This window comes from Muntiacus reevesi, chromosome 13 (assembly GCF_963930625.1).
Source record: "Muntiacus reevesi chromosome 13, mMunRee1.1, whole genome shotgun sequence".
In the NCBI taxonomy this organism is placed as follows: Eukaryota; Metazoa; Chordata; class Mammalia; order Artiodactyla; family Cervidae; genus Muntiacus; species Muntiacus reevesi.
This window is the reverse complement of record NC_089261.1, coordinates 17,150,705-17,175,956: the sequence shown is the minus strand read 5'-3', so window position 1 is coordinate 17,175,956 and position 25,252 is coordinate 17,150,705. Positions and strand designations below refer to the sequence as shown.

The 25,252-nt window shown below is 46.4% G+C and overlaps 1 protein-coding gene across 1 annotated transcript in view; it reads right to left on the bottom strand.

The window, feature by feature from the left end:
* The window catches only part of SRRM4 (serine/arginine repetitive matrix 4), a 160,723-nt gene that overhangs the window by 38,221 nt on the left and 97,250 nt on the right, over window positions 1-25,252 (bottom strand). Inside the window, exon 2 of the mRNA XM_065905037.1 lies at window positions 711-857. Within this exon, the coding sequence (XP_065761109.1) occupies window positions 711-857 (147 nt within the window). The remainder of the gene's footprint in view (window positions 1-710; window positions 858-25,252) is intronic.

The following is a 25,252-nucleotide window of genomic DNA, read 5'->3' as shown; positions in this document are numbered from 1 at the left end:
CAAATGTTTTATATACTTTGATACTAACAAAAGCACTTTGAGGGTGTTATGATTTTTACTGTCTCATTCTACAGGCAAAGAAAATCAGGCTCAGAAAGCTGAACTGCCTTGCTCAAGGGTGCACAGTTAGGAAGTGTCTGAGCTGGGATATGAATTGAGGCCTGTGATTACTATCCTGAGAGCTTTCCCACAAAACCAGCTGCTTTCTCAAACTTGTTTGTGTGGCTGATCTTTTGGAAGTTACTTAACTCTTTATAAAACATCAAAAAATGCTGTCATAATTAATTCCATTCTAAGAATCTGGTATTTACAATTAATAGGAAAAAAAATGATATAAGTAATTAGAATACATGTTAACATCTCTGCATTGACAGTCAACAAAAATCATATAGCTATATCTTCAAGAGACTCACTCTTAGCGGGTTAAAAATAAAAATCACAGGGGGTAAATATTTAACTACTTAGACACCTGTTCACTAGCCTCGGGAGTCTACAAATCCTCTGAAATGGTACACAGAATTAGGAGGGTGTTCTTAGTACTCATATCTTCCAACTAATTCTCAGATGGGTTTTGATTTGATTTAAGAATCTCAAAGAGGAACTTGCAAGAGACAGAGGGGAAGAGTGGTCAGAGAAATAAACTTCGTTTTTCCGTCCTCAACTTGAACTTCCGTGTTAGATCAGAGAGAGGGATGGGGGCAGAATCTCACCTGCGTGCTGTGGCAGGACTGGGCTCCCGGCAGGCTTTGCCTCTGTCCCAGCTGTTGGTGCCCAAGACCTTGGAGGCCAAATGCTGGTTCAGCTTTTCCGAGGGTCCATCCTGAGTTGGGACCATGGGGCTGCTCTGGGGTTCTGTCCTATAGAGGAAGAAAGGAGGAGGCGAAAGCATTAGGATATGACAGAGATTCTTAATGTTCATCAAGCATGCACAGATGTCTGACTTTCCCTGGAGTTAAGTTGGGGTCATAAATATCACCAGGGGTCAATGGTCTCCGAGTGGGGGAGATATATACTGTTTCCATTTTGCGGCAGTCAAATCTGTGTGCCATCCATCTCCAGCTCCCTCTCTCCCTCTGTCACCGTGACTTTCGAGGCCACACCTTCCAAACAGCAAAGCTACTGGATGGAGGAGAGATGCCTGGATCACATCAGACTTTGCATGACAGAAATAAACCTTAGTTAGGTTAAGCCACTGAGGTTTAGGGGCTTATTTGTTACTGCTTAGGCTATCCTAGGGCTTCCCTGGAGGATCAGAGGTTAAAGTGTCTATCTCCAATGTGGGAGACCTGGGTTTGATCCCTGGGTTGGGAAGATCCCCTGGAGAAGGAAATGGCAACCCACTCCAGTATTCTTGCCTGGAGAATCCCATGGTTGGAGGAGCCTGGTAGGCTACAGTCCACAGGGTTGCAAAGAGTCGGACACAACTGAGCAACTTCACTTACACTTCTCACTTTGAGGCTATCCTGACTTAATCACAGGGAGGGGCTGGGAATCAGCATTTTACTTCCTTCCTCAAGACTTAATCGGAGGCCAAAAGCAAGACAGGATTAGTTCAAATTCTCTTTTGCCATTTCTATCCCATTTTTCTATCTTATCTGTGTGTGGCACAGAGATACCTTAATTCAAACACTATCTTCACCATTTAGTAACTATAGAACCTTGGATCAGTCACTCAACCTCTCTGAGTTGCAATTTACTCAGCTATAAAATAGAGGATAATATCAGTCCATATATCATTGAGTTGTTGTGAAGATAAGATAATATAAGCAAACACGAAAGGCCTAAAATATGTCATTTCCATTTTCCTTTACTTCTTTGTGAACCAAGCCTCCTATCTGGTGTCCTTAGCAGGTGTGAGCTCACCCACTTGGGATAGCAGTTCCAATGAAGGCCCAAAGTCCTCCCCTCTGCCTCTGAGATGAGGTCCAAACTGCACAGGAAGATGATCTGTGTCCCACCTCCTTCTCTGAGTCCCAGAGAAAGAAAAGAAACTGCCTAGTTACTCAGTCTCTGAAGGGGCTGTCACTCAAATCTCTTGACTCCTAACCAGGAAGAGTCAGGAGTCTGAGAGCCACAGGTGGATCTAGCAACATCCAGCAAGAATGATTGCTGCCCTCCCTGCCTGCCTGCCTTGCCTGCAGATCCCAGGTCAAGCACGGATCAAAGGTATTAGCATCTCTCCTGCATCGAGCTTCTGCAGCCATTGCATCAAGATTGGTTTTATGACTCAGGATAAATGCATCTGATAAGCCCCCCTGCTCCTTGGGGCTGCCAGGAGCGCAGGCCAAGCCTGGTCAATATTGAAGGGAGGGCAGCAAAACACATCCATCTCTGTCAGCCGCTTATCAGTGTATCTTTAGAAGCAGAGCTGGGAGATGCTCCAAGCCCAGGAAGGATGGAGATTCTAGGGGGGTCTACCCAGCCCTTCTTACTGTCAATTCCATGCTTCCAGAACTCCACTTTTCCGTATACTTCCCTGCCCCACTTCCCCCATGATGAGGGTTCCATTTCCACATCTTTGTTCCCTCCAGTCTATCTGTGTGGAATGCTGTCCTGGCTCTTTTCAGACAACTCAAAGCTTGCAATTTCTGCCCAGCCTCCAGCAAGGTTTGCCTCTTGCCATTCTTGTCCCAGCTGAGGCTAACCTAAAATTCATTGACTCTGATTCCCTGAGTGCCTGCAGTGTCTCCAGGCCAGTTTTAAGTGTGGGGATGTAGTGAACAGGACACAGGTGTTCCCAGAGATTGTGGAGTTTGGATTATACATGGAAAAGCAGGTAATAAATGTACAAGCAAGTAATAATATGGCTTATTCATCAGTAATAAATTATAGAAAGAATAAATCGGTGTAAAGGGCCTAGAAAAGTGAGAGGGGTGACTGTTACTTCATATTGGGTAATCATGGAGGGAACTTCCCTGGTGACTCATTGGTAGAGTCTGCTTGCCAAAGCAGGAGATGTGGGTTCAACCCCTGGTTTGGGAAGATCCCCTGGCAAATGAAATGGCAACCTGTTCTAGTATTCTTGCCTGGGAAATCCCATGGACAAAGGAACCTGGCGGGCTACAGTCCCACAGGTCACAGAAGATTGGGACATAATTTAACAACTAAACAACAACAACAGCAAAATAATTATGGAGGGCCTTTCTTAGGAAGTAACGAGGGTGGAGACTTGAATGACCAGGGACTAACCTTGCAGTTTGTGTTGGCTTTAAAATGTGTTCACAAATTTTTGACATTCATACCATCAATTAGGGAGCCTAATCTCCCTCCCCTAAGATACTGGATGGGCTAGTGACTCAAGTCGAATGAACAGAATGAAGTAAAAGTGATGATGTGTGACTTTCAAAACTAGGTCATGAAGGTAACTTCTGCCTCTTCCTCTTGGATTGATCACTTTGAGGGCAGTTGGCCGCCATGTAGTGAGGACACTCAGCAGCCCTGTGGAGACATCCATGTGACAAAGAACCGAGAGTTCCTGCCAACAGCCAGCACAACCAGCCATGTGAGTGAATCACCTTGCAAGTGAGACTTCCAGCCCCGTCAAGCCATCAGATGAGACAGCAGCCATGGCTAATGTCTGAGAGGTAGTGACCCAGTCACCCAGCCAAACTTCTAACTCAAGGAAATTGCAAAACTTAACTGTTAATTGTTCTAAGGCACAAAAATTTGGGGTATTTTGTTGCTCAGTAATATGTAACTTCTACACAGGTATCTGTAAGCAGTATGTTCCAGGCAGAAGGAATATCAAGTTCAAAGACACTTGGCATACACAAGAAACAGCAAGCAGAGGTAGGAGTGATAAGAGGAGAGATCAGAGATGAGGTCTTTACAGGCTATGGGATAAACTTTGGGTCCCCTGTGGCTGAGATGGGTGATGTTCAGAAGGTTCGCTCCCTGAGCTCAGGACACTCAAAGGAAGGGAGGGAAGGACAGAGACAGAGAGACCATTGCAATAGACCAGGCCCAGAGAAGGGTGGCAGCAATGGAGGTGATGAGATGTGATTAGATTCTGCTATATTTTGAAAGCAGAACTAGCATCCTTGGCTGCTGGTTAAATGTGGGATAAACAATCAGCAATATTTGTTCAGTGAATAAATGAAAGGGCAAAGGCATTGACTAAAGAGAACATTCATCTGTTTCAAAAAATTATAAAGAGCTTTTTGCGATGCCTTGAGCTAATCCCTTCATGGTAACAGTTGGTGGAAATAACCCAGCCAATACCTCTGTCTACTCAGATGGCTCAGTCAATGCCTTTTCTTTTATTCCTCATATTCCCCTTAGAAAAATGATCGGTGTGCTTATCAGTGGATGTGTATTTCCCAGGAGAGCCTTGAGTTGGACACACATAGAAGAATGGAATCTGGGGCTTTCTGGAGCATTACAGGAAATCAAGACACAAATATGTGCCTGAGGCAACCTTGTCCTAGGCGGAAACTGAGCGTTGATGTGACAAGTTTGGCAGTGAATGACAAATAGTGCTGGCATTGGGGGAAGGTATCAGTGGCTTGTGCTAATAGAGGCATGGGTTATCTCCGGTGTGGGGAAAGCTGGAGGATGCTATTGCCAGGCACTGGGGGGCAAGGCTAAAGGCGGGGACAACGCCTCATCCATCGCTACCAGCAGCAAGGTTCAGAATTAGGGACAGGGCATCCCTGGCAATGGCTTGATGCACAGAGGTAAAATGGAGTTGCTGCAGTTTATAACTTGACACTCCCTGACGTGGTAGTATTTTTTTTTTTTTTTCCAATAGCATTGGTCTCCCATTCCTGGTGTTGGGTCCTTCACATGGGATTACAAAACAAAGAAGAATAGAATTAATTCTATCAGGTTGACAGGGAGTGATGAGGGAAAGAAGAAAGGATTCCTTCCTCATATAATATTAAAGATTTTTTTCAATGTGTTCTAGCACTTTGCCTCTTAGCTTTTTTAAAACTGAAGGAGACTCAGGGAGCATGCAGTCCAGGCTTTGCTAAACTTGGCACAGTTTCAGAGGCCCCCAAGGAGGTTTTGAAAATACAGATTCCTAGGTCCCATCATAGCCATAATAAATCAGACTGTCCAAGGATGAAATGTGGGAACCTGTATCTTAAAGAAACATCCCAGGTAATTCTGCCTTCTACTGGGTCAGCACATCCAAAGTGATCACTGGAGTTAAAAAGCTCTGACTGATCTGGCCTCTCTCCTACTCTAGACCCCATTTCTGCCCCCCCCCCCCAACTCTCCCTTACTCTGCTCCGGCCACACGGCCTTCTTGCTACTCTTCATATGGAACAGGTCCCTTAATCAGGACCTTTGCTCTTTCTGTTCCCTCCACCTGGTATGCTGTTCTTCCAGCTCCTTCCTTTCACTCAAATGTCACCTCCTCAGGGAAGCCCTCCCTGACTTCTTTAAGCAATCATGCTCTTCTTGTCACCTGCCTCCATCACAGTCTTGTTGTACCTTCCCTCCTCCAGAGTACTCATTACTATGAAGATCTGAAATGACCATTTTCCATGTTTATTTGCTAACTGTATTCTGGACTAGAATGTGAGCTTCCTGAGAGTGGCAACTAATCTCTTTTCTCACCACTGGGTCCCTAAGGATCTAGTGCATGGCATAGCATGCCTTCCTGCTCAAGAAACATTTGTTGAATGTAGGAAGGAAGGAATTTACAAATAAATTCTGATGACCGATCTCATGTGAGAACCGTAGATCAGATGCAACTTCTCCTCGCATATAAATTAGCAGAGGTCCAGGGAGAAGGACCTGTCTGAGGCCACACAGCACTTCAGAGTACTCAGACCTCAGCCATGGCACCCCCACCCCCTTAGCCCCACCCATCTTCCTTCCTTGCTTCCAGCTTTGCATCCTTGCAGGGCTTTAAGAAAAATCCTATGTTCCATCGTTGCTGAGGAGTAGCGGCAGCTGCCTTGTTTTTACCACACAGCCCTTTGATGTTGCATTAAAAAAATACTTAAAAGAAGGCAAGATCTTCAGGGGACAGCTAAAACAGTGAAGTCAAGGGCTGGCGCACTCTGCTTCACAGAAGGAGGGAGGGAGCCATGAGTGCTGAATTCCTCAAGGCCTCCCTGCTCGGTTCCTGCTAATCAGCGACCTAGAGCTTAGATGCTGTTCTCTGTAGTCATGGCAACCAGCAGATTCCCAACCTCCGATAAGAGGGCTGAACTTTCTGCAAAAGTCTCCTTAGCTGCCTCTCCCATCAAAACTCGTGACTCCACCAAAGTGCTCACTCAGCCTGGTTGGGAAACTCGAGTGCTAGTTTGAGTTAAACACTACTTGGGGAATCAGACTCAAACAACGTTGGAAGTGAGAACCCCGGCCTCCACTTATCTCTGTGCAAAAGGAGGAAACTGAGGCCCCCCCCAAATAAGAAGCCTTACCCAAGGCTACATGGAGACAGATGTTAGGACTCTGGATTGAACTACGTGGTCTTTTGACTCCTAGTCCAGTGCTCTTTTCAAGTTCTTTATTTATTTGACTGCATCGGGTCTGAGTTGTGGCATGTGGGCTCTTTGTCATGGCACACAGGCTTCTATAATTGTAGCACACGTGCTTAGTTGCTGCTCGGCATGTAGGATCTTAGTTCCCCTGACTCACACACCCTGCATTGCAAGGTGAACTCTCAACCACTGGACCATCAGGGAAGTCCCTTTTCCATATCTTTTGATCATAATTACAGCAGGCATTTATCAAGCACCTACTCCGTGCCAGACGCCAAGCTAAGCTTTTCTCATGCATTGTCTCATTTAAGCTTCCAAAGAAACCCAGAAGCAGGCATGGCCATGCCCACTCTCAGTTCAGTTCAGCTGCTCAGTCGGGTCTGACTCTTTGCGACCCGATGAACTGCAGCACACCAGGCTTCCCTGTCCATCATCAACTCCTGGAGCTTGCTCAAACTCATGTTCATCAAGTCAGTGATGCCATCCAACCACCTCATCCTCTTCTGTCCCCCTCTCCTCCTGCCTTAAATCTTTCCCAGCATCAGAGTCTTTTCCAGTGAGTTAGTTCTTCACATCAGGTGGCCAAAGTATTGGAGTTCAGCTTCAGCATCAGTCCTTCCAATGAATATTCCTTGGTTTTAAAGGAAAGGACTGATTTCCTTTAGGATGGACTGATTGGATCTCCTTACAGTCCAAGGGACTCTCAAGAGTCTTCTCCAACACCACAGTGCAAAAGCATCCATTCTTCAGTGCTTAGCTTTCTTTATAGTCCAACTCTCACATCCATACATGACCACTGGAAAAACCATAGCTTTGACTAGATGGACCTTTGTTGGCAAAGTAATGTCTCTGCTTTTTAATATGCTGTTTAGGTTGGTCACAGCTTTTCTTCCAAGGAGCAAACGTCTTTTAATTTCATGGCTGCAGTCACCATCTGCAGTGATTTTGGAGCCCAAGAAAATAAAGTCTGTCACTGTTTCCATTGTTTCCCCATTTATTTGCCATGAAGTGATGGGAGCGGATGCCATGATCTTAGTTTTCTGAACGCCCACTATATAGACAGAGAAACTGAGACCCAGGGACAGCAGGAGCACCAGTTGCCCTGGTTGTTTATGAGAATCAGCTGAGAAAAAAAGGAGAGCAATCTGGAAAACACTCTGAAAACATAAGGAGATAATAAGCGGGGGCACAAGGTGATCTTAGTAATTTTCCTGTAAGACAGGGACTTGTTTCATGGGTTTGGAGAAGTAGAATGTATCTTAAGGTTTGGCCTGCATCTTATATTCCATAAATAGAAATGGCACTTGGCCATTAGATTCAGGACATCCCTGACACTTATTTTCCCCAGCCCACCAATAGCTTCTCCCGGAGTGTAGAACACTTGCAAATCCAGTGTCTCAACGGATGCTGACAAGGCTCTCAGTAAGGTGCTCAGTTTGATGAACTTATCCCCATTACTCAGATGAAGACACTGAGACCTGGGGAGGCAAAGGCAGTTGCTTCTCATCCAAGGTTCATGCCCAGGTTCTTGTTCTATATTTGCCTCCAGAGTTGTGAATGACCTGCCCTTGTCTCTGCACTGAGCCAGAAACCTACCGTCTCCTTGTTTCAGTAGAGAATGATGGTGCAAGACCCTCAGCTCATGAGTCCATCAGAGAGCCTGAGGCTTATTATGAGACTAAGCTAGCTCTTGGGCAAGATGGATTTGGCTAATTTGTGCCTTGGCTCCTGGAACTTTGGTTTGGGTCCTATTACTATCCTGGCCTGAGGTCTTGGTACCAAGTCCCTTTCAAGGTTAATTAAGCCTTGTTGGGGATAATTTGCAGGAGCTGTGACTCTTTTGAGTTTTGATCTCATAGTTGGAAAAAAAGCACAGGAGCTTGGGGGAAGACTGGGGATTCCAGAGAACCACCGTGGGAGACATCATTTGGATGTATGGGCCACAATGCTCAGCTTCAGGAACTGAATGAAAAAGCAAAGAAGTTTTATGAGGCTGGCATTTCCCTCATCACTTCATTCACTTATTCAGCAGCTGTTTACTGAACACCTACTTGGTATTAGATTTTAAGGACTACAAAATAACTAAGACTTATTTGTGTCCTCAAGGAGTTTCCAACCTGGAAGAGGAACATTGATTCCTCAGTTGGGGATTACAATGTGGTAAGTTCTCCAATGGAGAGAAGCTCAGAGGACCACAGAGAGAGCACCTAATCCAGCATGTGGAAAGTTTCCTAAAAGATGTATGGGAATTGGTTAGGTGCAAAGGCCAAGTACTGAGCCACAGCAATGGACTTCATAGAACTGCAGAGGAAGCAGTAGTTGGAAGAGATAGTTGGGGTGGAGGATGGAATAGTTGAGACTGACTTATTTCACTTAGCATAATGCCCTCAAGGTATATCCATGTTGTTGCAAATGGCAGGGCTCCCTTCCTTTTTATGAATGAATTCCATTTTATCTATTAGATATATTAATAGATATGATATATCTATTGCCACATTGTCTTTATCCAGTCATCTGGTGATGGAAACTTAGGTTGTTTCAATGTCTTGGCTACTGTAAATAATGCTGAAGTGAATGTGGGAGAGCAGAAAAAATACAGGAGCTGAGACTAAGGAGGCAGACAGGGCTAGAGTCTTCAGGGCCGTGTAGACAGCTGCTTCTCACGCCTTCATGTGCATGTGAATTTGTTAGAAATGTTGAAGCTCAGGCCCTAACCCAGACCTACTGATTCAGCATCTGCATTCTATCAAGATCCCCAGGTGATGCTATTGCTCCACAGACCACACTTTGAGTAGCCAGGTTGTAGATTTTATAAAGGATTTGGACTTGATCCTGAGTCCAAGTCCAGCCCTCTAGCACTCTCTGTCCTCAGGTAATTGATGAGAATGGTTTAGTTCAGTTCTTGGGGCTGAGAGTGTGTGAACATATGTATGTGTACATGGTAAGCCCTGCTGTACATCTAAAATTGTCCAGTTCCCAAGTTCAGGTCAAAAGACGAAAGAACCATATGGAGAAAAATAAGCTCAGTACTTCTTACCCAGCCCAGCTGAACAGGTCAGGCCCCCAACCTGTCTGGGTTTTGAACTCTCATCACAGAGCACAGCCCCCTGCTGCCCTCCAATCCAGCCCCAATCCACCCTATCACTTCTTTCACAGGCTGGCCTGTCAATTGCCTACTTGCCTAGAGAGGGTTCAAAGTGCTGAGAGGGGGATTGGATTGGTTTCTTGGGGCTGTCTGAAATGCAGGCGCCTCAAACTTGGGAACTGGCTGAATTTCAAAATGTTGTGTCTCACTTGAACACATTGTAAAGGGTTACTTGGCGATGCTGGGCAAGTGCAGAGGTCCTGCAGTTCTACTGACCTGGGTTCAAACCTTGGTTCTATCAAGCTGTGTCACTACGGGCAAGGCAAACACCTCTCGCTCTGGCCCAGGGCACCTTCAAGACCTTTCCATCAAGCTGAAACTTCAGACAGGGTTTGCATTGCTCCAGGGAGGGTGAAGTGCTGATTAGAGATTCTTGCCCTGGGAGTGATTGTGCCAGGTGAGTCCCTTTCGGGCATCATTATGACTACTGCTAGAGAAAGCACCAAGCAAGCAAGATCTGCTGAGAAGAGGGCAGAAGTCCTCTGCCTAATAGGAAACCTTCAGCTTGGAGCAGGAGGAGCCTTTGTTCAATAGCTGAGAGAGTAAAAATGTCCCAGGAGGTGCTATCTGGGACTGTTTCCTTTTTCTTCATCCAGCCACTGATTCAACAAATATTTACTGAGCACCTACTATGTATAAGGCATGTTCCAGGCACTGGAGACACACACAGAAAATAAGACAGAAAAAAATCTCTGCCTGGTAGAGCTTGCATTCTCCTGGCATGGGCAGAGGGAGGAGGAGAGCAGACAATAAGCAGAAAAAGTGGTAACTTTGGAGAGTATTTGAAGACAATGAGAGCATTGAAAAAAAAAAAAGGAGCAGAATAAGGGAAACCAGGAATGCTACTACTAGGAGGGGGCTGCAGTTTTAAAACAAAGAAAGCTTCATGGAGAAGGGGACATTTGAGCAAGACTTGAAGATGATGAGGGAGTGAGCCTGGAAAAGAGCAAAATAGGCAGAGGGCACAGCCATTGTCAAGAGCCTGAGATTGCAATACACTACCTGCACTGAGGCTGGAAGTGAGTGAGCAAAGGGAACAAGGGTAAGGGGTGAAGAGGTCTCAGCTCATGGTCTGCTGGGCTACTGCTAGGACTTGGCTTTTTCTCTGAGGTGACTTGCCATTGGAGGGTTCTAAGCAGAAAAGCGATGTAATCTGACTTAGGTTTTAAAGGATCTCTCTAGCAGCTTGCTAAGCAAGGATGACCAGGGAGCTGGGATAAATGCAGGAAGACCTGTGGGGAGATTACTGCAACAACCCACATGAGAGAAGATGAGAGCCAGGTCCAGTGTTATCAATGCGGTAGTGGTGAGAAGCTGTCGGATTCTGGACACATATTCAAGTTGGAATTGAGTAGGCCGTGAACGAGCAACTGAGCACACACGCACACAACCAAGTTTGCTCATGGGTGACTCCAAGGGTTTTGGTCTGAGCAATGAGGAGGATGAAGTTGCAGATAACTGGGGGGCGGGCGGGGGGGGGGGGGGACAGCTGCAGGCGAGGGGTGTTCCGTAACGGTTCCCCAGAGCTCAGTTCTAGACATGTTAACTTTGAGATGCTGATTAGACACTCTATGTGGCAATGGCAGGTGGGCAGCTGGGTACATAAGACTGGAGTTCAGAGAAGACATCAGCACTGGGGAAACACCCTTGAGTGATGTTAGCATGTAGATGGTGTTGAAAGCCAGTAGACTGGATCTTTTGGGCAGTAACAGGGAGCACCTGGCTAGAGTGAGGCGGGAAACTGAGGACATAGGTGAGCTCTGAGAGCGTTATATTGGCGGGGTTTCAGAATAATAAGATGGCTCGATAGAAGTGACCCAGCCTGGCAGACTGACTCTTAAAATATATTCATAAAATGTCTGATTCCTCCAATATATTCCTTTAGGTACAGTGATTCATTTATTGTTTATGCATTCATTCGTCTATTTCTTCATTAGCTATTCATTTATTCACTGATTCATTAGTCATTCATTTACTCATCTGCTAAGCATCACTTTACTTCTGGTGGAGGGTCATTTCAAGATGATCCAGACACAAGTCTTTCCCTCAGGGAGCTCACAGTTTCAGAGGAAGTCATGGGGCAGGTACATAAACTCTGGTGTGGGGTGAAAGTGACCCAAGAGAGAAGTCTTAAGGAGAGGGGTGGCAGCTGTGCCTGCAGGAAGCAGACGGCGAGGCGGGCGAGCTGCCTGTTCGGGGAGCGCTGCCAGAGCACGCTGGCCAGGTGTCTACACTCACTCTGCCTGGTACTCAGCCTGTACCCACCCCTCGTACTCACCCGGGTCTCTTCCCCTTGCTGCTGAAATCACAACTTGTCGGCACCTCATGGGATGGTTGTGAGGATGAAACGGCATAGTGCATGCCTAGCACTTAGTTTCTGGCATGGGGCGGCACTTTTACCAGGGAGTGATCACACTGTTCTCCAGCCTCACTGCTGATTCTCATCCCCTTTTCCCAAACAGCCTAAGACAGGGGATTCCTGGAAAGGGAAGAGCAGGGAGGTCAGGGTCGCCCCTGAGTGTCCCTGGAGAGCCTCCCTGCACTGGGGCATTCCCTGCTGTGTCCTGACTCTTCTCTCTCAAAGGCCCAGGAGTGAATTGATGTCTCCCTGTCCTCCTGGGACAACCAACTGGACACTACCTGGAACGACAGAGGTGGAGGTGGTAATGGGGGCAGCATCTGAGAGTGTGGTGCAGTCAGGACTTTGTGTCCCTGCAGACACACACAACACACCTGTCCCTGACTTCCTGGGGCTGAGATTTGGTAGAAAATTCATAACAAGCAGAAAGTAAGCTGCCACTAAAATCTGTAGAGAGGACTGAGCAGACAAGCCACAAATCTTGCAGGCGGTGAGCTCCTGAGGTCTGGGCTTGTTAGTTTTAAAATAACACAGCAGAGAAGTGAGATAAAGAGCTTCGGTGGGGGAAGCTGCCAGACACCTCGCCTTACACTGTTGGAACTACCCGAGGGGCCCCATCTCTCCTCCCAGGTTACAGAAACAGAGATTGCAGACCCAGGGCAGTGACTGTGTTGCTAGACCACAGAGCCAGAACTTGTCAGGGCCAAACCAGTTTTTGGAACATTACCCAGGAGAAGCTGGGGTCCAGAGGGGGGCCAGCAGTACACTAAAGGACACTTAGTTGAGTTAGGGGCTGACCAAGGACCACCAATCAGTCCTTCTGTAGCTGTAGTGAGAGCGCTTGGTCAGATCTTAGGTGGTGAGGGGGTTCGCTGCAAATATCTCATGAGCACCCCTTCCAAGAAGGTTATGTCCATCCTTGGGGGATGGCAGGGCATCCCACAGCCAACTACTGGCTTAGGAGTACAAACAACCGTCTCCCTTGCAGCAAGGCAATGCTATTAACCCTCCAGAGCTCCCTGTGGGATCAGGCGAAGGGCAGATTCCAGCTGAAACTACACCGTGTCTTAGTGTTCTGTGCTGCCCTAGCTTGCTTCCTCACCCCCTTTCTTCTAAAAGTATACCGTCAATAAGTCTGTGCATCCAAATTGCTGTCTCAGGCTTAATATCCTGGGAATTCCATCAAAGACAGACCCAGACCATGTATTCCTCTAACAAACTACTAAATACAAAACAATAGTTAAGTACTGCATTGTCTGGAGTCAAAGGGACATGGGTTTGAAGCTCTGCTTTGCTGCTCCTAGGCTGTGTTGACCCAGAGGAAGTGACTTAGTATTATCAAACCTTAGTTTTCCCAACTGAGGATGGCAAATGTCCATGGGTATGTTAATATTACCTGTCTCCTTAGACTGTTGTAAAATGCTTAGCACGTTTTCCGGACACATAACAAAGGCTCAACATATGTTATTTGATGAACATGTTGGTGATGATAGTGATGATGATGATGACGATGATGATGGTGGCAGAATTAATAGACAGGTTGGTCCATTGCAACTCCACCAATCAACAGAAAGTTCTTAGAAGACTCTGCCTCTGAAGGTCCCACACCAATCATCAGCAAGTTCTCACATCACACCCTTTCCGTTCATTCTCCTTTAATTCCAGTGGTCATGTATGGAAGTGAGAGTTGAACTATAAAGAAAGCTGAGCACCAAAGAATCGATGCTTTTGAACTGTGGTATTGGAGAAGACTCTTGAGAGTCTCTTGGACTGCAAGGAGATCAAACCAGTCCATCCCAAGGAAAAGCAGTCCTGAATATTCACTGCAAGGACTGATGCTGAAGCTGAAACTCCAATACTTTGGCCACCTGATGCAAAAAACTGACTCATTGGAAAACACCCTGATGCTGGGTAAGATTGAGGGCAGAAGGAGAAGGGGATGACAGAGGATGAGATGGTTGGATATCATCACTGACTTGATGGACATGAGTTTGAGTAAGCTCCAGGAGTTGGTGATGGACAGGAGAGCCTGGTGTGCTGCAGTCCATGGGTTCACAAAGAGTCGGACACAGCTGAGTGACTGAACTAAAGCTTGTCCCACAGGCCCCTCCTTTGTCATTAATCCTTCCTTTCTGACAGGATTTCCTGTGGGAGAGAGGGATCTCTGGAGAAACCAGCCTTCTGACTTTACCTGGAAGTGACCATTTCTCAAAGCCAGCCCAGGCATCCAGCTGTACTACCTGTAAGAGATGGCTCTTCCACAGTAATTCTGATTAAGGAGTTGATGGGAAAGGTCTGTCCCTCCACTGGGATTTTTACCTGCCTTTTAAAAGTCAAACCCATTACTGCAGGATTGCGAGTTTATTAGGAAACTTTATCTTTATTAGGCAGTCAGCTGCTAGATTATCTCCCTTCAACCTTGATGGGTTCCCCTAAGCCCTAAGAGCACTTGGGGCAGGAACAGACTAGGAGATCTCAGGACAGCCCTAGCATGTGGACAGAAGTCTTTTTCAGCTCTGTGGTTTCTCTGTAGAGCACAGACAATGCCTAAACAACCAGGAACCTCAAGGAGCCTTGGAATCAGGCAGACTGCAGCTTGAAAGCTGGTTTTGCTGTTTTCAAGCTGTGATCTTGGACGAGTCACTTCATCTCTCTTCTGCAGAACGGGGTTAATGGTAGTGTCCAGCTCATAGAGGTGATGCACGTAAGTGCTTAACACCATTCCTGGTGCAGAGTAAGCACTTAATCAATGTTAGCTGTCACTGTAATTGTAATTATTCATTGCAAATAGCCTTTGGGGCAGAGTCTCTCACTTGGATGTCTGCTCAAGCTGATCCCTCTGCCCGCAGTGCCCTCTTCACTTCTCTGCCAGGAAAAGCCTCACTCAGCCGTCAAGGCGCAGCTCAGCTGTTGCTGAACAACGACCCCCCCACCTCCCGCCACTGCCCAGTTCCTCATTGGAATAAATTCTGGACTCTCTTTGCTCCATGATATTGAAGCATAACCTTGACCAAGGTCCCTCATCTATTTAAGACTTGGTTTTTTCATTTTAAAAATGGGAATGGGACTTCCTGGTGGTCCAATGGCTAAGACTCTGTGCTCCCGATGCTGGAGGTCTGGGTTCGATCCCTGGTCAGGGAACTAGAACCCACATTCTACAACTAAAGATCTTGACTGCTGCACACAACTAAGACCTGGCACAGCCAAATAAATAACTATTTAAAAAGGGGATGATGCCTTATGTATTGGGGTAGCTGTAGGAAATATATAGTCATTAAGCAAAGCACAATGTCTATTACAATTTCAATTAGCTTGAAAGAGACTTGGTAGCTCCCATCAGAGAAAGAACTTCTGCTTGGTGAGGAGACTTGTGGATTATTCTTTCACAGTCATCTTTGAGGTGTAAATGGCTTCCAACCTGCTTGACCCTGGAAACAGGGGACTGGCCTCAGTGACCTCTGAAAAGTCTGTCCAATAGTCAGATTCTCCTCTGCATCTAAGTCATCCCCATCTCTTTGTCTCTTTCTAAACACATTGAGAGTGGAACAGAAGGGACCCACATGGCCCATTCATCCCCAATTTAAGGATGAGGTTGTCACCTCTAAACACAGTGTCTGAGTTCCGAGGCAGAAGCATAAGCAGACCAACTTCAACTCACTGTGTTACAGTAAAGGGACCGCACGCTCACTGAGCACCTATCATGTGACAACACCTCACCAGATGTTTAAATCCCATTATTTTATTTAGGTTTCATAATAAATCCTTGAGGTAGGTAATGTAAGGGCTGATTTTAGATGAGAAAAACAGAGACTCAGAGAAGTGTAGTAACTTGCCTAAGGACACACAGCAAGCGAATGAGAAAGACCAGAGTTCTCAAGAAACTAGCTGGTCTCCAGACAGGATGGGCATACAGCCCAGCTTTTGGTATAACTCTCTTTCTACTGCAACCATGTCTCTGCCTCTGCCTCACTGGTGTTCTGTCTTCTTCCTATTTGCTTGCCTGCACCCGGTTGCCTGGCTGCTGTCTGCACAGTCTATTGACAGAGACACTCAATCAATCAGCCAGCTTGCTCCGACAGCTAAAAAACACCCCATCGACCAATTTTCCCTCCAGTGCCTTTCCACGGACCATGAAACCTCGCTAATTTGGAATTTGCAATGATTTCTGACACAGAACCTGCATTTCTCATTCTGGTAAAAAAAAAAAAAAGAAAAAAATCTGAATGAAATGTTATCCTGTGGAACCCTGGGGACTTCTGAGCAAGGCCCTGGCAGCCAAGAAGCCCTTTTCCACCCCTCTTCTCTTCGTTCCTTCTCCTGGTTTCTTCTACTTGCTTCCACTTTTAGGTTGGATGGTAACTGACAGCGCCATTATAAATGCTAATACTACTAATAATAACAGCAGATATTCATGGAGCATTAGCTATCTCCCAGCACTGTTCTAAGTGCTTTCCATCTGTTTGCCTGATAATCCTTACCACAATTATCTGAGACTGGTACAATGATCATCCCCATTTTACCAATGAAGAAACTGAGGCAAGAGGAGATCCCAATAATAGATGGTGGAAATGGAATTTGAACCCAGTCAGTCTGCCTCCAGAATCACTGTGGACAGTGACTGCAGCCATGAAATTAGAAGACACTTGCTTCTTGGAAGGAAAGTCATAACAAACCTAGATAGCATTTTAAAAAGCAAAGATATCACTTTGCCAAAAAAAAGTCCATGTAGTCAGAGCTATGGTTATCCAGTAGTCATGTATGGAAGTGACAGCTGAACCATTAAAAAGGCTAAGTGCCAAAGAATTGATGCTTTTGAATTGTGGTGCTGGAGAAGACTCTTGAGAGTCCCTTGGACAGCAAGGAGATCAAACCAGTCATTCCTAAAGGAAATCAACCCTGAATACTCATTGGAAGGATGAATTGAAGGATAAAACTGAAGCTCCAATACTTTGGTCACCTGACATGAAGAGCCAGTTCACTGGAAAAGACCCTGATGCTGGGAACAGTTGAAAGCAAAAGGAGAAGGGGGCGGCAGAGGATTAGAGGATTAGATGGTATCACAGACTCAATGGATATGAACTTGAGCAAATTCAGGGAGATAGTGGAGGACAGGAAAACCTGGTGTATAGAGGAGGACAGGGAAGCCTGGTGTGTAGAGGAGGATGGGGAAGCCTAGTATACTGCAGTCCATGTGGTCACAAAGAGTTGGACACAACTTAGCGAATGAACAAAAACAACAGTCTGCCTCCAGAATCCATGGTCTTCACCTCTCCACCACTGTGCTTCTAGGGGCTGAACACTATGGGGGGCCACTTGGGGACACGACATTACTCCAGTAGTGCCTCCTGCTTTGGGCCTCTGAAAGCACCATGCAATGATACAAGAAAATTTCATGTCCTTCTATAGCCGTGTGATGGGTATATAGAGTCAGGGACTGGAAGTCAGTGAAAAAGCTGCCTCCTGACTGTGTCCCTATGGCCTTCACCAAGTGAGAGGCACAGGACCTTCAGAAGAAACTGGTGGTGAGGAGTTTGAGAAGGCTCTTTTCTGGGTTCAGAATCCTGTTTTAGACTATTGATTGCCCTTAGGGGCCAACCATCTAATCAAAACCCTGGTTTCTTTCTATAGATATTTTACTCTATGTTGATCGAGATGCAAAACACAACTGGAAGGCTCTGTGCTGTCCCCTGCCCCTTTCCTGTGTAAAGGTCCTTTGGCATCCTTATGCAAAAGCATAAGCCGAGAGTGGACTTGCCTTTGTAGATTTGAAGTTAAGAGTCCTTTTTTTTTTTTTTTTCAGATGGGCTCAGACTTCCTGGGCCCAGAGCCAAGCTGACAGTGCAGCTGCCCAGAATATTCTGGGTGTCCACCATGGCCTTGGTTCTGCACCAGAGGGCAGAAGAGCAACTGGGGCAACTAGATGCACAGCAGGGACCCACCCAGGAGGGTTGGCCACACAGGGATGCAGGGGGCAGGCATTGCAAGTCGGGAGTAGAGTGCAAATAAGACATGGAATTTAGAATCATTTTTTTAAAGTCTGGAAAAGCCCTACTGCAAAGGGCTTTTCCAGACTTAAAAAAAATGCACATTTGACATGCACAGTCACAAAATGCATGACCTCACTGAATCCCTATCACAGCCCTGTGATGTAGGCACTGTTAAGCTTCCCATTTTACAGGTGGGGGAATCTAGGCACAGAGATGTGAATTCCAGAAAAGCTGGACCCAGGTTTTCTCAATGTCAAGAGGAGTCATGTGGCAGCTCAGATATGTCCAGGGTGACCATAGTATTCACTGTCCAAACTGGGACGCCTGGAGGATCAAAAGGGCACAGACAGTAGATCCACAGGATTTGTGGTCATCCTGGGCTACCTCCCTTTTCTGACCTTGAGACTTTAGTGTCCAACTGTTTCCTCTACCTCTCATCCTGCAAGTCCCACAAGCACCTGAGTCTTACCTGTCCAAACTTCAACACATCATCACCCCCACAACCTGTCCTCCAGCTCCACCTTCTACCTTCTTATGCAACCCACCATCCCCCGGGACCCCCTCTTTCTCTCACTCTCATATCCAGGCTATCAGCAAATCTTGACCATTTTGAATTCAAAGCATCTCAGCATCTGTCTCCTCTCCAAAGTCCTTGATGTGGATCTCAAGGGCCTTCAGGGTCCATAGCCCCGGCTGACCTCTCCATGTGTGTCGTTCTCTGCTGCTTTCTCACTCACTGTTCTCAAAACATCTGACATCCTTGCAGGGCCCTGAACAGTCCTAGCATCTAGATGCAGCAGAGCATGAAACTTAAGGGCATGGCCTAGCACCAGATTACTGGGTTCAAACCCTTGCCCTGCACTTTGTGACCTTAGGTAATTGACTTCACTACTCTGGGCCTCAGAGCTTCATCTGTAAGACGTGGATAGTAAGAGTACCTGTCTCACAGACTCATTTCAGGGTTTAACAGTTAATACATGTAAAGCTCTTAGAACAGTGCTTACTTCTTACTAATTAAGAAATGGCATCACTCACTTTGGCTCCTTCAACCTGAGTACCTCCTATCCATTTTTTACAGATTTCAACTTAGAATGCCACCTCCTCCAGGAAGCCATTCCTGACTACTTAGACCAGTTACATCCCTTCTCTATGCTCACAATATACCTCACTGCTTGATTTTCTCTTCCCCTGCCCTGGACCATGAAGCCTTTGAGGCAGAGCCCGAGCCTTCTCTAGCATTGTGTTCTCAGCACCTGGAAGGTGCCAAATCCATAGTGTCTTCAGTAAATATTGGCTGGATGGCAGAACAGATTGGATAAATAGCTTAATCAAGCCAGCGAGGGAGAGGTTAACTGAGGGGACAGACAGTGGATGGCAGTATGTCTCACTGTCAGTGTGGCTACAGATACCATTTGGGACAGTTCCCAAGTCCCAGGACACTGGCATTTCTAACAGAAATTTCTCCAAGATAAGCAGGTACTTAAGGGCAGCTGGTCTCCCCCGAGGGCACTGCATACAGAAAAGGAGCGTGGCTCTCCCCAGCTTTCCTGCTATAAATGCCTCGCTGTTTACCTTCCCACCTTCCAGATCACTAGCTCCTCAGCTCCAAGGGGCAGAGGACAAACTGGATCCCTCTGCTCATTGTTCAGAAGGCTCCACTCCCACTGACCTCACCTCCAGGTATTGCCCTTCCTCACCAGTTAGACTCTCTGAACACAGGGGCCCGGCTTCCTGTCCCAGCTTTGCCAGATACTTGTAATGTGGTCTCGGGCAAACGAATTCACCTCTCTGTGCCTAGATTCCCCCACCTGTAAAATGGAAAGCTTAACAGTGCCTACATCACAGGGCTGAGATGGGGATTCAGTGAGGTCATGCATTTTGTGTTACTCACGGTCTGTCATAAGACGCAGTAGGGTTTTTCCTGAATTTTAAAAAAATGATTCTAAATTCCATGTCTTGTCCACACTGTTTTCCCCACTTGCAACGCCTGCCCCCTGCATCCCTGTGTGGCCAACCCTCCTGGGTGGGTCCCTGCTATGCGCCTAGATGCCCCAGCTGCTCTTCTGTCCTCTGGTGCAGATCCAAGGCCACAGTGGACACCCAGAATATTCTGGACAGCTGCACTGTCAGCTTGGCTCTGGGCCCAGTAAGTCTGAGCTTTTTCTGAAGAATCAGCTGACCAGCAAATGCCCCTGACTGACTTGGGAGTGGGACCATTTCTTTATATGTAGCCCTAGTGATGTGATCCCAGCCTGCTTGGCAGGCAAGTGGGGAGGGAGGCTGAGAAGGAAGGGGCCACTATCTTGTGGGCATCTGGAGCCCAATCCTGCTGGGAGCCCTGGGAACCAGTATAGACACACAGCTCCAAGCACTTTCATCTGAGGCACCTGGAGAATTTACCCTTCCACTCCCGTCAGTCCCAACTGCAGGCTGCCCCCGAGAGGCGTTAACTTCTCCCCTCTGTCTCGGCACAGTGGGCTTAGTGGCTGGAGAGAGCCCTCAGGTACAGGCTCTCCATTCCTGTTAGCTGGAAGTCTGGTTGACATCCTCAGAAACGGTGGGCACTGAGGGGAAATGGGCCGACTTCCCTGGAACTTTCACAAGGAGAGGTCCTGAATTCCAGGAAACACCAGACTTCACCCCCCTTGTCAAATCCTCCCTTCTTATCTCCTTCCTTCTTCCCCAGACATTTCCTGAGCTCTGACCCTGCTAAGCACCCTTCGTGTGTAAAGTTGAACAGGATCCTATGGTTCCCCAATCTGAAACCTCTTTCCTATAATGCTCAGAGAGGGGAAGTGACCTGCTCCACGTGAAGTGCCAGAGAAGTTAGCAGCAACTTGGTCCTCCTCCTTGAGCTTCAGGCTACTCTGAAGAGGGTTCTTCCTGGAAACTCCATCCCAGCCCATTCTGCTAGAACCACTTCCTCTGGCTGCAGGCTGGGTGGGGGGTGGGGGGTGGGGGTAGGGGGCTGGAGCAAGGATCCAGAGGTCAAGCTGAGCTGCTGCGTGTGGCGGCTGGCAGCCAGCGACACCTGTGTCCCAAGACTGCTCCTGGCTGAATCACTAGCCAGGCCGGTTTGGCTCAGTGTTTCAAACTCATCCTTATGTACTAGAACAGTCTCAGGAAGAAAAACAACATTTTGCCTTTTCTTGCAATTTAAAAGAAGGGGGGAAATCACAGACACACTTTGCATCTCGCCACAGAGCAGCCCATTTGAGAAGATCAATCAAATGCTTTCAGTCAAAGCCTAAACAGGTCCACATTTCCCCAAATTACATGGGCTGAAGGGAAGGTGGGAGAGACAGAGGAAGGAGTGGCGAGGCTACGGTCGTGGCGGAATTATCCACAGCGTAGGGGGAGGGGCTCCACTGTCTGTCTTCAGTGGGGGTGGGGCAGGGAAGAGGCTGGACAGGGTGAGGGGGCTCCTTCTCTTGATGGAGGGTCTTGGCTTGTGTTCAGAGAAGCTGCAGAGCCCCACGGAGACCCCCACTGGGAGTTTAGCCCACTCTCTAACTCTTGAGGAATAACGAGGCTGATCGTGAGACCCACAAGACAGAGCCACAACCCACAGGAGATGCTGCCAACTCAAGGGAGAAATGTCTCCCTGCAGAACAGCTCAGCGGTTGTCAGCCACAGCGTGACACGCTGATCCATCACGATCAATTGTAAGCTCTGTCATGGTTTTGTTACTAATGATTACTAAAGATGAAAATTTGGGAATGATTTTCAATTGAAAAAAAGAGTATGAACACATGAATCTTCATCATCCCATCTAATGGCAGCTCCTTTCAAGTGGTAACCTTGGAGCTGTCCTTGACTTCTCCCTCGCAAACCCCAGGTCTTACCTATCAGCAAGTCTTGATGCTACCTTCAAAATATATCCAGAATCCAGGATTGAAATATATGTATTACCATAAGTAAAACAGATAGCTAGTGGGAAGTTGTTGTATAACACAGGGAGCTCAACCAGTGCTCTATGACAACCTAGAGCGGTGGGATGGGTGCTGAGTGGGAAGGAGGTTCAAGAGGGAGGATATAAATACATATACTTAGGGCTGACTCATGTTGTTGTATGGCAGAAACCAACACAACATTGTAAAGCAATTATCTTCCAATCAAAAAAAAAAAAAAAAACCCCGGAATCCAAACATTTCTCACCTCCTATGTGGCCACCACCCTGGTCCAAGTCCACATCATCTCTCACTTGTTCTCTCTGCTTCCAACTTTGTCATCCTGCAACCTATTCCTCAGAAAGCAGCTGGAGGGGAGGGATCCAGTTAAGACTCAAGTCATGTCATGGCTCTCCTCTTTTCAAAGCCCTCCAAAGTCTTCCCTAAAGCCAAAATAATTACAAGACCCATGCAACCTGGCTTCTGTACACTGACCTCACTCCCCATTCTTTTCTCCTGATCTCTCTACTCCTGCCCCACTGGCCTCCTTACTGTTCTTCTGAGATGCCAATTATAATTCTGCCTCAGGACCTTTGCACATGCCATTCCCATTGCCTTGTACACTCTTCTTACATATATTCACATGACATCCTCCTTCATTTTCTTCAAGTCTGCTCAAATGTCACTTTTTCACTGACTTTTTTCCCCTGACAATCCTACATAAACGTTATTTAAAATTGCAACACTTCCCCATTGTACAATGATCTCTTCCTGCTTTATTTCCCTCTATTGCACTATATATTTTAAAAGATAATCATTTAAGTTTATTTTGCTTACTGTACAATTTCCCCACCCCCCACTAGGACTGAAGTTTCAAGAAGGCAGGGATTTTTTGTTGTTGTTGCTTTTGTTCACAGCTGTTTCCTCAGACTCTTGAAGAGTGCCTGGCACAAAGTAAGGGTGCGATTAAATATTTGTGAAATGAGTAATTGGATAGATTCATGATTCCTCCTTTAATAGAGTCCTTTACCCTGAGTTTTACTGTGTTTTCTTGAGCAGGAAAGGTATGAAATTAAGTTTGTGTACTGAATGTTAACATTATGTGATCCTGGATTAGGCAAGGGGGTTTCCTGGGTATATGAACATCATCTGTCATATATCTGGACTGTTGGGGAAAAAAAGGTTGAGAGCACTAGGACTTATGAGTGGATTTATAATATCACATGGATCTTAATTGCTGATTGACTTTGAGAAAGTTGCCTGCCCTTTCTGAGAGACAGTGGAGGGGCAATGGGACAGTCATTGCATCCAGAGTACTTTGGCTCAGGTTCTGATTCTCCCACCATGAGCTGAGTGACCTTGCCCAAAGAACTTGATTTCAGAAATCTTTGTTTCCATGTGTCCATCATGGGGAGAAAGAAGCCACTGGGTAACAGGAACAGCATCTATGAGGGTGAGATTTGGACTTGAATTCTGGCTCAGCCACTCCCTAACCATGAACTTCCTTTCTTTACCTTAAACGGGAATAACCCAGTCCCACTGGAATGTTGTGATGATTAAATAAGTTACTGAAAAGACAATGATATGGAAATAATAATAGCAGTTTTAGTACTTATATTCCAGTCTTTCTTATAAGTTTTTATAGATAACTCATTTAACTTTGATCACAATGCTTTGAGGACATTATTATTCCTGTTTTAAATAGGAGGAAACTGAGGCACAGAGTGGTTAAATAACTCACCCAAAGACACACAGCAGAGCCACATTTCAAAGGTCTAAAATCAGCTCTTGCTCCCTGCTCCCTCTCTAGCGCTGAATAGAGCCACTTGGGTCCTTAACATCCTCTCGCACCAGTCAACAGAAGTTGGGACTTAGAACCAGCCAGCACCCCACATTCTCTAGGCATGGCCCTACACCTTTAAGCACCAGCGTTCTCCTGAGCATCTGAGTGGAGAGGTATGCCATGTAGCTGAATTTGGGTTGATTAAATCAAGGAGAAAATCAATTAAATTTAAATAAAGAAAAAAGATTGGAAATCAGGCACAATGCCTTCTTAATTACAGCACCTAATCACTGGCTGAAAAAAAAATAACCACAGAACATTTCATTTCATATATGGCCTTGTGTATCTGAAGTGAGAGGCTCCTAATGAAATGCACATTTCCCCACTTGACTAGTAATTGACTAGGCGATCCTGGCAGTTTCATGAGTGGAAATGATCAGGCGTAATAACCAGAGCTTTTAAAGGATGTGACAACACAGGATGCAATGGGGGCTTATTGAGGGGTAGTTGACCCCAAGGTCTCCTTTCCTTGCAGTACAGCTCACAATTCTTTCGACAGTGAATGCAGCCACTGGGCAGGGCCAAGTGTGCGATGCAGCAGGCGAGCATGATTAAATGGCTTTTTTTTCCTGCACAGTCCGATGTCATCGCAAACACACAGAGCTGGGGAAGATCGCCGGCAATCAGCGGCCAAATGCCTCAAAGAAATTACTCTGACAAGTATCCCTGCCATTCAGATCCTGGATTATAGCCTTCTAATTGGTCTCCCTGTCCCCCATCTCCCTCATTCCAATCTTTCTTGTCCACTGCAGCTAGGGGCATCTTTATATAGGCACATCTCATTGAGTCACTTCTTTGATTAAAAACCTTCATTGGAGGCTCGTTTAGATTAGAGCAGTCTGGACTCCCTACCCTGGCTCAGGGTACAGATCACCGACGTGATCGGATTCCAGCCCATCGTTTCTGTGGCCTTTGTTCCCTGTTCCTGCATCCTTTATTCCAAACATATTGACCCAGTAGAATTCTTTCAAATCTTTCCTGCACTCATGATTTCACGTCTTTGCATGTGCAATTCCTTCTGCCTGAAACATCCTTCCCTTCACCTGACTAACCAGTCTCCCAAATGGCTAGACTTGCTTTTCAGACTAGTTTTCTCCTATCATGGCAAACATTACATGGAATAATATTTGTTCATGAGCTCAGTGAGGGCAGGGTCTTAGTTCTGTTGAACTGATTTCTCCCAAGAAAACAGGACAGTATCCAGCCCTGCTTAAAGACTGTTGAATGAGTGGGAGTAGACTCACCTCAAATGGTTGTGATTATCTTCATGATGTAAAGCTTACTTCTTACAAGGTAACACGTCTAGAACATCATCTCTCACCTGGTAGGTTATCTTATCTTTTTTTTTTTTGACTACTAGTGAGTGTAATAAGGCTCAATGTTTGCTTGCTATTCTGTCCTTTTAGAATGTGGGGGCAGTGACCAGAGCTCCTGGGGACATTATCAACTCAGTTAATTGGTCAACTAGCCCCCGTTTTTTGTACACCTGTGATTGCCCAGCATTGAGCTGGACAGCTGAGCTTTAGAATGCTGACAAAGGTGACGTATCTATGGTACGATAGCTCACAGCTCAGTGCAAAGCAGGTGT